We start from the raw sequence: 12,803 nt of genomic DNA on the forward strand, positions 1-12,803 counted from the left end.
ATAAAATACACTCATAAGAAACTAATTTCATTATTCCCATACATATTGTAGAGTTGAGTAGAGTAGAGTAGAGTAGGGTAGTATTCTCCTCTCAAACAGATTTGTTCCGGCTACCAATAGATACATTTATAAGCACATTTACACACGAGTACTGGATCCTGGTCTATGGTTCCCATTAAGAAATACACGTTACGGCACATCGTAGATACATCAATATTTAAGTTAAGAATTTCTTTAAATTCGTACAATATTTTATGCGTGTGTTTTTGCTACAACATCAAAAATGGACGTGGTATAATATTTTTCGACTACAATTTCTTATGCCATTTGCAATATTTCTCTAAAAACTTATCTCTTCCGCTCCGTAGTATATGTATTCATTTTGTATATAGGATTATATATGGTACTATATAATCTGGTGTTATGCCTCATTTCAAATCGTTTTTCTTTTCTTTTCTTTGTTTTTCTTTTTGTATGAAAATAAAAAAAAGGGTTTCCTCTACTCTCCTTTTACCCCCCACCCCCCCGGTACAAACATTTGTGTGTGAGTGTGTGTGTGTGTGTGTGTTTTTCGCATTGGAAAATTCATTGGAATACATTTTATACATACAAAATATATTGTTTAAAAATTAAAAATTTGACTTAGAAATTGAACATTGAATTTTAAAATTTAAAATTAAAAAAAAAAGTGAAAATAATACAAAAAACACATCATCATAAAAAGCCAAATATAAATCCCTAATCCTTTAGTTTTCCCTTTCTTTTCCCGGTTTTCCCGGTTTCCCCGGGTTCCCGCTTCTCTTTTTCATTTCCCTTTCCTTTTTTAATTAAGCAAAAAAAAAAAATTGTATTTTTTTTAAATAACATTTCTAATAATTAATAATTATCTGTTTGCAGTCTTTGGTTATTTAATTTTTTCTCTTTCTTTCTTTCGTTCATTCTTTCTTTCCTCTTGTTTTTATATCCTTTAATTCATATATTAAATATTTTCTTTCGTATATATACTATATATATTTTTAGGGGTTGGGTTCCACCGCACTTTCCAGCTCCAGATTCCAGCTCCTGCTTGGTGAATTTTCTTTGCCCTGTGTCTGAGGTTTTTTCGGCTTGGGAAAAACCACACACAGAACACGGGGGGGGGGGGGGGGGGCAGACCACAGACTCCCCCCTCTAGTAGTCCGGACTGGAGTCGAGGAGCCGCTTCTCGGGGGTGAGGTCGCCCTTGCGAAGGATGCGACTGGCGGCCGCACTGCAGCCATGATCAATGGCCTTGCCATTGGCCTGGCTCAAGGGTCCCATGCCTGCTCCGCCGATCTGCCCTCCGTTGGTCGTCCCATTGAGGCCGCCGCCGAGTCCGCCGTTGGCTCCGTTGACGCCCAGTGGCACAATCGGCAGCATGCTGCTGGTGGAGCCAATGCCGCCTGCCCCGCCCACGCCCTGGCAGCGACACCCGCGGCCCGCAAACCGCCCGTAACACTTCTCGCAGAGCTTCATGCAACCCCGCATCGGCCAGTAGCACCACAGGCATGGCAGCACAATCGACAGTGCCCCCAGCCAGCCCCATCTCTGGGTGCGCTTGTAGGGGCCGCAGGAGCAGGGATTGTCCACACACGGGGTGCCGTTGCCGTCATCGCAGTCCATGTCGTTGTCCCGCGCACAGTGGTAGAACAACGCCTTGGCGCAGCACAAGCAGGAGGCATAGTCGATGATGGACTCGGCGCTGCACAGACAGGTCTTGTTGCAGACCCATGTCTGGGGCAGCGGGCGCGGACTCTGGCACTGCTCGCAGCGGCAGCGGCCGCACCGCGGACACACAATGGGTATCATTAGCGTCGGATCGCCCCCCATCACAATGGGTCCGGGTCCGCCGCCTCCGTTGCCGGGCTGGGCCTGCAGCAGCTCCTCCAGTGCGTGCATGTGCTCCTTGCTCGTCTGCGTCTGCGACTGGAGCGTCTGCGTGGCGGGTGTTGTGGCTGTCGGCTGCTTGGTGATGATGGGTTGCGTGATGGGCTGCTGCGACAGTCCCAGACCCAGGCCCAAGCCCAAGCCCAGTCCCAGTCCCAGTCGAGGCTTTGTGGCGGGTTGTCCTTTGCTTAGGTGATGCTGCTGCTGTTGCGCTGGCGTTGTGGAGTGCAAATGTGAATGTAATAAGCCATCGGTATGATCGATTCCTCCTGCTCCTGCTCCTGCTCCGGCTCCGGCTCCTCCCTGCGTCGCCGTCGTTGCCGCCGTCGTCGCTCCCAGCCGGACATGAGGTGGCTGCTGGCCAAAGGAGGATTGCTGATGGTGATGCGAGTGCTGGTGCGGGTGTGGGTGTTGCAGGTGCTGCAGGTGCTGATGGTGCTGCTGCCGCTGTGGCAGCAACAGCAAATGATGCGTTGTCGTCTGGCCATTGTCCTGCTGCCCAGCCGGATGCTGCATGCGCGTGGCATGCTGCAGCGGCGTGTCCACATACTCGTTCGTTAGCCTCTCGGACTCGGGTCGCGGTTGCGCCAGTGTGACTGGAGACTGGGGCACTGGTTGATCAGCGCTGGTTTGGAAATGACTAAGGAAGTTGTTGTTCTCCGCCGCGGATGCTAGGCTCAACAGTGGCGCCGGTGCTGGCGGCCGTCTGCGGAAGCTCGAACCGGATACGGAAATGGAGCCCGAGCCCGTGCCGGTGCCCGTTCCCGTTCCCGTGCTACTGCTAGTCGCAGTCGCTGTCGATGAGGAGGCGTTGCTGCTGTTGCGACTCAAGCTGCTCGGTCGCTGTGGCAGAAATGTCAGATGATGGATCTGATAATCGGAATCGTAATCGGCCGAAATCGGTGATGCGGGTATTATCGATATCGTGTTATTATTTATCGTCGTCGCTATCGCTGTCGCTGTCGCTGTCGCTGTCGTCGTTGCGTTAATACTAAGTTGTTGCTGCTGTGAATTATTATTGTGGATTGCTGCTGTGGTTGCTGCTGTCGATGCCACGGATGCTCCTCCCTGGACACCACTTAGTGCTGTCGGCTCCGGCGCCCTTGGTCGATGCACGCGCGGTAATAGCTTCGGGGGCCGGGGTGGCGCCAAGGGATCGCCGCCATTTCTGCGATCCATGTAGTGTTGTACTCCAATACTCCCGCTACCGCTCCTCTCCTGCTACACTCTCTCTTTCACTCACTCTCTCTCCTCTCTCCTCTCCTCTCGTTCTCCTTTCTCCTCTCTCCCGTCTCCTCTCCACCGCCTCCTCTGCCTCCAGAGCTCTCTCTCTCTCGCTCTCTCTCGCTATTGCATATATATCTTTTCTCTGGATATATCTCGCTCTCTCTCTCTCTCTCTCTCGGGTCTCTCAATGCCTTCGATAATAGTTTCTGCCCTCGGAATCAGCTCGATTTGCCTTCATCCTTTTGCAGTGATTGCCTTTTTTGCTACGATTGCTATCTGTAAACGAAAAAGAAAGAAAGATTTTCATTAGTTTAGGGATTATATCTATAGAATATCTTAGAATATTATTGCAGGCCAAAGCAAGCAGTGCTCAAATCAACCGAGGGGCTCTGCTGCATCACTCGTATCTAAAGTTTAATGAGATTTCTCCTTAGTTTAAACATATCTACTGATATTTCAGTCAATTCCTGAGATATATCTAACGTTTAAAGGTTTTTCAATCCATCATACTGATAATCATGATGCTTTTACAGAATTTCTAAACATTTAGCGATGATATATCATTAGTTAAAGTTTCTTTCGGCGGTATTATAATGATATTTCTCTAGTAAATTTCCGTGCCTTAAATGGGGGTCTTTGATCCCGAAGAAACTGCAAGAATTCCACGAATTAATCAAAATATCACGTAGATCACGTGGGCACCCCACAAATACACACAAGGTCTCTTCTCGCCATAAGAAACCAGGGCGTGCCCGGGGTTCAAAGTACATTTTTCTTTTTGCTTTTAATGAACTTTTTGCAAATTTTCATCTCTATTTACGGGTTTAATGTTTTGTTGTTAATTAAAACCAAAAAAAAAACCATCTTTTAAACACTTCTTGAGATACATATTTATAAAAGGCATAATCTTGAGGTTTTTATTATAATAATTATATTTCTCGTCACTCGTTTTGGAGTTTCACTTGAAATGGGGCGGGAGCACATGATTTTTTTGAAGATTATGTCGCTTTCTGGGGTTTTTTCTATGGAATTTGTGGGTACGGTTCGGTTCGGTCTAGAGATCTAGAGTTGGAGATCAAATTACTTGAGAGACTGCTGCCAAACAGATCTGGCGGTAGTAATCTCTCTCTCCCTCTCTCGTTGCTTTCGAGTATATGTACAAACAAATTTCGAATGCCGCCCTCGACATTTGGTAACCCCCATTATCTGTCTTAATTGCTTTCACCCCACCGCACCCCAGCCCGCCTCTATCTGGCCTCTAGAATTTTATTTGATTTGATTTCGTGTTTCCACAAATTCCATTCAGTATTTCCGTTTGTCTATCAAGAATATGGACATAACTTTCATTATTAAATGGCGCAAAAATTAGCGTAAAAAGATCTCAAGATTCTGAATGAACTTTGAACTGGGGATCGGATCGCGTATCGCGTAGACCGTATGATATGATGTGCTGATGATTATGGCACATGTTTATGGCAAAACAATGGTATTTTTATGGTATTTTTATGGCATGTTTTTGTCAGATTTATGGCAAAACAACAACAACAACAACAACATCGAGAGCAAAAGTTAATCTCTTTTGCTGAGGCCTGAGGCCACGGTCCCGGTCCATGCGGCGTATGAGTAATGCCCACTGATCGATTGCCTCGCGAGACTAACCGAAAGATCTCGAGAGTCCGAGAGAGATCTCTAAAGGCGACAAACATCTCTAGAAGCTCTGGAGAGTAGAGAAAGCTCTCTAGAAGAAGAGAAAAGATCTGAGAAGAAGGTGGAACACCATCTTCTAGAGGAGCAGGCGATCCTCTACGATCTCCGCACTCTGTTCTCTGTCGCAGTCGCGATAAACATTTGCTTGCACACATAATTAAAGAGCACTCGCTGGTGCTGGCAAATAAGGAAATACAGGAAATTATAACCATAAAACGCCATATAGGCGAAAATAAAAAATAACAAAAAAATATGAAGAAAAAATAAGACTGTTTACTGAACAAAACAAAGTATATTCCCATATCGAAGCGATAAAAAAGGCCAACGAATTATTATTATTATTATAGTGAGGCATAACAATTGTTTCTAGCGCCAATGGGGGCATATATCCACAAGGAAAAGAGAGGGAGAGAGAGGGAGAGAAAGAGAGAGATATTCCAGTGGCATGGCCATGCCCCTAGGTACACGTTAGGGGACGTTCGAGTCTCCCCATAAATATCGTGCTTATACATAGTATGGCATAGATCCACGTACACTGCGAACCGAAAGTATACGTCCCCCCGGCAGGGGGTTATAAAATAAAGAAAATTAACACAAACGCCCACTTATTGACGTCATGTCCGGTACTCAAAAACAATTTTCGAGAATGATCAACAATTGGGGGGGAAAAAAAAAGCAAAATAGAAAAACACACACACAAATCGGGTTCGGGTTCGGGATCGGGATCGGTACTGGGGGCCCAGTGATTGCCAATAAGAAAAATACAGGTCCCTCTATATATCTGTAGCTGTGGCTGTATCTGTATCTGTATCTTTGGCAATCGTTGGGAATATGTAAGCGTCATTCTCGGATTCTTTGATATACACTTTTTCTTTCTTTTTGGTAGTAAATTGTTGTTGCTTTTTTCTGGTATCTTTTTAAAGAATGAATTATGGGGAAAATGCTTTGATGTGGCTATAAAAAGATATAGAACTAGCAGAACTGCTCGAAATACATTCCCAATGAATGGAATTCTGATTCGACTATCTCACTCTGTCTCTCTCTGTCTCTCTTAATATCAATAACTAGTGCAAATTGGCCATAAATTCCCGCCTTAACTAGTGGATATTGATCAATAAATCCCATGTGATTCGGGGGCTGCTGGAAATCCCATTAAAAGGTGTAAATGTTGCCCATAAAAACATATTTAAATTGCTTCATAAATTTCAAACAAAACAACAACAAAAATACATGAACAATAAATAATTCTTTTTTTTTTTTTGTGATACCCTAGATGAATGGTTGATGGTATTTTGAGGCATTTTATGGGTGTTCTGAATTTTCATAGCAAAAATCTCAGTTTTGAAGAAAACCCTATTTCTAGGCGCAGTATTCTCTGGACTAAAAGCACTATATCTTTCGTGTTTCTAAAGATAATCCAATGAAACTTTCCACCAGGCACTGTCATAGAATCAGTCAGATGTTTCCCGTAAGAGACAGACCCGTAACACCCCCTTGAGAGCAATCTTTCCGGCCTCAAATCCTTATATGTGTCTCTTCTTTCTCAAGATACATTTCTACACCTATGTTTCCATAAAAAAAACTCTTCTTCAGAGGGTATCCCTAGCTCCCATTCACCTCCAATATCTAGCCTGAAATTCGTATTTCTATTGACGTATTCCCCGCCCTACCCCCTCCTCTGGCTCTCTGTAACCCCCCCGACAAAAGTAATGCCAAGATTTCGATTTCATTCTTAAATTAATTGGCCGCAAAGCACAGCAGTGGGAATACAAATACAAATACAAATACAAACACACACACACACACACACACACACACACACACGTACACGCGTACACACGTAATTTGAAAACAATTTTTGTTTAGTGTTGTTTTTGTTTTTGTTGCTGTTGTTATTGTTTTTTGTTCATTTCACGCTTATTTTTAATTGCACTAAAATTCTTGTTCTTCCGAGGCAAACTTTGACCTTGGAACGCAGCAGAGGCGGCAGTGGCAGCGCCAGTGGCAGCGGCAGCATCGCTGGCAGCATCGCTGCCAATTCGCATTCGAATTCACGTATATTCGCGTATTCGTATTTTGTGAATAAAATACAACGAAAACGAAACGAGAGAGAGAGATGTGATGTGATTCAATGGCGCACGAATTGTGAAATGTGGCATTTGAAACGTTTTCATTAATAAGTGGGGATCCGCAGGCAAAGACAGGGGCTGAGGGGGGGGAGGGGAGAGCGCCAGAGCGGGGGCGATGTCCCCCATGGCTAATTCATCCAAACGATTCAAAAGATACATTCATTCGCATTCGCATTCGCTGGTGTTGATGGTGTCGTCGTGTCTCTCTCGCTCTCTCTCTCTCTCTCCCTCTCGCTCGCTTCCCCTCTCTGTCTGTTTTGTGTTCTGTGGGTTTGCGTTTGTTTGTTCGCCTGTTTGCACAAACAAGTGTCACTGCCAGTCGCGATTTAAATACAATTATTTAACGCCGCAGACGGCAGAGGGCCCAAAGGCGGGGCGGGACGGGGCGGGGCGGGGAGGGCGAGGGAGGGGCGGCCGAAGTTGCGAAGGCAAGAACTAGGTTTATGGGTCGCAGATCTCACATTTGGCTTAAAGAAACAATGGGATATAGAGGGACGAGTTGGTGGAACTTTTCTAAGGGGGGGACTCCTTCGATTAGGAATAATTATTCAGGAGAGATGGACAGAATCCCAAAATGCTGCCACCACAAACAAACCTCTTCTTAAAATCATAATACCCCTCGCTGTCACTCTGCCTCTCCCTCTCTCTTACCCAAAGCCAGGCAAAAAATCAAATGCAAACAGGTTTGTCTCTCACTCTCGCAGCCTCCGCCTCTGCCGCTTGCCCCGGCCCCTGTCCCTACCCCCGCCCCTGCCCATGCCCCCTCCCCTGCCTCTGCCCCCGCCCCTGCTCTGTTTCTGGTTAACAACTCGGCGACGGGCAGAGACACCAGACACTTGCCCCTGCCTCCGCTGCCCCCTGCCCCTGCCGCCACTGCCTTATCAATGGCCATTTACCGTTTTCAATTGTCAAATTAATTAATAAAATATTATTGCCCTGGCGAAAATGGTAATGTCAACATGTGACCCAATTAAAAAAAAAATATATTCATTAAAAAACCAACAACAAAAATAAATACAATAATGAAATATGAGGCAGTTTCCTGAGCCCCACAGAGCAAATGTTTTTTTTTGGATTTTTGTAGTGCCCTTTCAAAGGTTTTCTTTCCCCCTCCCTACCCCTACCCCTACCCCCAAAAAGTGCTCGAAACCTTTCGTTGCATTTACTGGCACTCTTCCTATAGACACTGTTCCGATTCGAAAGAGCTCCCCAACAATTTTTCTGTGCATTTATCATGTCTGGAATGCGTGCACGAAAAACTCTTTTGTTTTTTTGTTTTTTTTTGTTTTTCTTGCCATTTCTTTTGGACTTTTTTTGCGCTGCTCTGATTTTCAATTTGATGTCAAGTTCTGGTGGCAGCAAAAATCTGTATGCACAAGCATTAATTGGCCATATAAAAGATACAAATGTGTCAATGTTGGGCTTAAGGAAATGGTGGAAAAGCGAGTTAATTTGATTGTAATTTTCGTCGTTTTTTGAGGCCTTTCTTCGGGGGAGAAATCAAAGAAGCAATTATGGGATTTATGCAAATAAAATATTAACACTAGAAAACTCTTTAGATACGTTTTTTTTGTTCTTTCGAAAACTGTTTCCGTTTATCCCTATTTTATGGGTTCTGTTTTGAAAACATGTTGCATTTTGTGGGATGTCTGCTAAAAATATACACACACACTTGCACACAAAGATGCAAAGACACAGATGCAGATACAGATACAGATACGGATACGGATACATATGTATGAGAAATGTGAAGAGCGACAGATGAAAAACCTACACAGGAAACGCTAATGACTGCAGGCATCTGAAACGGGAATCCGGTAGAAGATGCTGCTGCTGCTGCTGCCACGAGATACACGAGTATACAGAGATGCAGAGGGAGACGGGTAGAGACGGGGAGAGACAGCAAGATATAGATACAGCCGAGAGCTCGAGTCCCCGAACTCCAGATGAGAGTCACATCACAGCGCAGAGCCCACAGATCATTAAACTATTTAAATGCCCAATCGAGTGAGGAGAGAGAGAGAGAGAGAGGGAGGGGGAGAGGCACCGCCAGAGACCATATGTTGCATGCAGCAGCCACAAGCAGCCAGCAGGCTAATAGTTTTCAAAGCAAATGAGCAGCACATGTGGCAGCGGCAAAGGGCTCCTCACACAGATACAGATACTACCGAAATGTGTGTTAATGAAAGAAGATACACCAACACACAGACACAGCCACAGCCACAGACACAGCCACATTCGTGTATGGCAGGGCCCTCTCCACAATGATAATTATCATATGATAATGATGATTATGTTCTTTCATTCTTGGTGTCTGAAATGGTGAGGGTTTCTTCTTTTTTTTTGTGTTGGGTTTTCCTTTAGACATTTTTATATAGAAATCATTGAAGAAACAGAGAAGCCAGAGATCACCTGAGAGGTAGAGAGGAAGAGAGGGAGACAGGGAGAAGCATCAAAAGAGATCAAATCACCAACAAATGAAGCAAAAACGAATGAAACGAAGAGCCCAAGAAGAGACAGAGATGGCGAACCAATTTCCATCAGAGATGCCTCGCAAAAGAACTAGTTCAAAGAACTAGTTTCGAGCCCGATTCCCGATTCCCGATTCGCTTTGAAGATGGAGGAAACAGAGGATTCGGCAGGTCGATTTTAAGAGATCTTTTCCTCGCATTTCCCTGGGTTTACGTACTACCCAACTATCGATCAATGCCTAGAATCTTTTAGGTGTTTCAAATCCTTGGAACTAGTTCTTTTTGAAGGCTCATCGCTGCATCGAAGACGACTGCTGTGGCTCTGGTGTCTGCTCTTTCGAGCTTAGATCAGAAAAGAGAGAGAGAGAGAGAGGAAGCAGGGGGGGGGGAAAGAAGCCCCATAAACTACAAAGTGATCGACCTTAAGATTTTCTTCTGCCGATTGTCGCTCCCCCCCCTTGCCGTCTGCTGCTCCATCTGTCTCCTTTTACAATTTTCTCTAGGCTACAAACCAAAAGTATCTATGTATCTATGTATGTCTCTCTCCGCTTGTGTGTGTGTGTGTGTGTGTCCGTGCCTTTTGTAAAGTAGGTAGATTTCAGGTAGAATTTTCTCTGCCGCTGCCGCTGCCGCTGCGAGTTAAGTGGCAGCCAAAAAAGGAAGCTGCAACATGTGTTGCCCTGGCACATCTTCCTACTCCCAGGATGGTATAATGCCCCTCCGATCGTGTTGTGCGTGCAGGCATTGTAGATACACACACACGCACACACACAGCCAGAGAAACACCTTTCCATCGCCAGAGATCTCCCTGTGTTTTTTTCTTTTTCTATACAGCTAAAACCCACGCATCCAACAGATGTTCTCCTGATTTTTCATTGTGAAAAATGTTTTCTCCCCCCACTAACCCTCTCTGTCTCGCTCTCTCACTCTCTATCTCTCTCACTCTCTCTCTCTCTCTCCTGCCTTATTGATGATTTCTTTGATTTGGATTTCTATTGCATCGCTTTTGTTGAAATTCTCAATCGAATCATCGCTGCTGCAAGCTGCTGCCTTCATTCTTGTATCTTCCAGATACGGCCAGGAGCAGGGGGTGCCTTGTGAGGCAGGGGACGAACATGATGTGTGAATCGAGTGGATCGAGTCCAGTCAGAGTCATTGCATATGGAAATACTGATGGATTCCCTTCCATTCTTGGGATACATATGTACCTATCTATCCAGGAATAGGTATCAAAGGATATATTTCTCCATTTAGAGGTAGAACTTAAGGCATTTTCAATTGTAAAAACATATATTTGATGAAAGTTTGGGTCCAGCATTTCCAAACAGGGATCAAAAAAGTATAAATATGAACTTTATAGCCCAAATTATTGGCATAAATGTGAAAAAAATTCCATAATATATTTGAATTGAGTTTCCTAATGGCCTCCCTTCTTGGTTACCCATTTCATCCCCTCGTCAATCGTCTGTTATTATAATTTTGAAATTATAATACAGATACCTTTCCCTTCTTTCTGTTCCTCCTCTTTCTCTGGTCCTCAAAGCAACGCCCACACCTTTTGGGAATGGGCTCCATCTCTCTCTCTCTCGTGACAATAGAAACGGGGGAATACAATGAAAACACAGACTAATAGAGACACACACACACACACAGAATGAAAGGTAGAGGGAGAGGCAGAGGCAGAGGCTGAGGGGCAGGCAGGCAACGCACACAACATTATTTTCTATATATCTAATTTGCGTGAAATTCTCTATTCAAAAATTCCGCTCACATCCTTCTTACACGCGCAAACGCCCACACAGAAGCGGCAGAGCCAGCGGCAGCGGCAGCGACAGCGGCAGCGGCAGAAGTATCTAAGTATCTGAAGACGCGGCCAACGCTGCGGCAGCGCAGTCGGCGACAGCTGGCTGTGTGTGTATCTGTGCCCATAGACAAAAAAAATATATATATATCTATATATATAGAATAAAAATTGCAAAAAAAACCGAAAAAATTCATGACATGCTGGTGATGACGTCAATGAAACGGCACACACACACACCCAAAAGATACATTTACAAGCACACAGATACAGATACAGATACATCTACGCGCCGCCTTAACCGCCGGCCTGTCTGTCTCTCCGTCCGCCGCCGCCGCCTCCGCGTTCGTGTCTTTTCTAGCCGCCTGACGCTCCTCTATTTATAGAGTCCTTGCCCCAAAAATAGCAGCAAATATTTGGGCGACGGCAACGGCCTCCTTTTTGGGGAAGGAACAGTCCTACCCACCCGACGAAAGCAACAAAAACAAAACAGGGACAACAGCCAAGAGGCAAGAGGCAAGAGGCAGGCGACTACTGTGGGCTATGTAAACAACCTGACCCGCCCTAATGTATCCCAAAGATACAACACGCACAGATACAGACACACACACGCAGACAGCCACCCACTGGGGGGTGCGTGCAGACAGAGGCAAAGCCAAAAGTTTATCAAAGAATGAGACCCGAAAAGTGCGTGACTCTCAGGGCAAAGTTTTTCTGCCGTCTGTGTGTGTGTGTGTGTGTGTGTGCAAAGATAGAGATGGAACATCTACCAGATACTTTGTGTATGGGTAGGTAGATCTAGAAGGCATAAGCCCGCGAGGGTTTTCCTTCCAAAATGCAGGCACGCACCAAGAAAGTATCTCTAAAAGAGTTTTTTCTATAAGGAAAGGAGATTTCAAACCAAAGAAATCTTCACTTTTTGCCACAGATTCCCCTGGAAATGTGGTAGGCACTTTTTAGAGATCATTTGCTCCACTTTAAACAATGGAAAATCATAGGAAAAGTGCTATAATTTCTATGATTTCTTGGAAGTTAAATTTAGATCCACTTCGTGTCACGCACATACCCCCTGGGGGGGCTGCACGCACTTGACTCCTCGTCTTCGTCATCATTTGCGTCTGCGTTTGCGTCTGCCTCGTCGTTTTGTCCCACAAAATTTCCTTTGAACCCCAAAAAGTCTATTTTTAGATACAACGAAAATTTCCACCAAAACGAAAGAAAGAACAACAACAACAAAAAGAGAACGAAAAGCGGAAAGCCTTAGAGAGAGTGCTGTCACCCTGCCACACACACAGACACACACACACACAGACACACACACACACCTGTAACTGTAACCCCAGGCAAAAGTAGGGGGCATGGCGGAGGCGGACGCTTAAGCTGTCTGGTGGAAATCGTTTTGATTGTGGGTGGACAAGCACACGCCCACACGCCCACTCGCCCACGGAGGCAAAAGCCTTACGGAAGGAGGAAGGCTGGTGCTGCTGCTGCGTGGGAAGGCCCGTCCTGAGGTCACCTACGCGAAACACATGGCTAAAACGTTGCCGAGTCCTGGAGACAGCG

At 45.3% G+C, this 12,803-nt stretch overlaps 1 protein-coding gene across 1 annotated transcript; it reads right to left on the bottom strand.

The window, feature by feature from the left end:
* Positions 1–1,153: 1,153 nt before the first annotated feature.
* LOC6601696 (protein sprouty) lies at positions 1,154–3,165 on the bottom strand. Its single transcript, XM_002026672.2, has one exon. The coding sequence runs from the start codon at positions 3,082–3,084 to the stop codon at positions 1,171–1,173; it is 1,914 nt and encodes a 637-aa protein (XP_002026708.2). The 5' UTR covers positions 3,085–3,165; the 3' UTR covers positions 1,154–1,170.
* Positions 3,166–12,803: the final 9,638 nt, after the last annotated feature.

This window comes from Drosophila persimilis, unplaced genomic scaffold (genome assembly GCF_003286085.1).
Source record: "Drosophila persimilis strain 14011-0111.01,24,50 unplaced genomic scaffold, DperRS2 tig00001261-arrow-arrow-pilon, whole genome shotgun sequence".
In the NCBI taxonomy this organism is placed as follows: Eukaryota; Metazoa; Arthropoda; class Insecta; order Diptera; family Drosophilidae; genus Drosophila; species Drosophila persimilis.

What these genes read in the sequence shown, in the direction of transcription:
- LOC6601696 (XM_002026672.2), bottom strand. Translation starts at nt 3,084, where the DNA reads ATGGATCGCAGAAATGGCGGCGATCCCTTGGCGCCACCCCGGCCCCCG.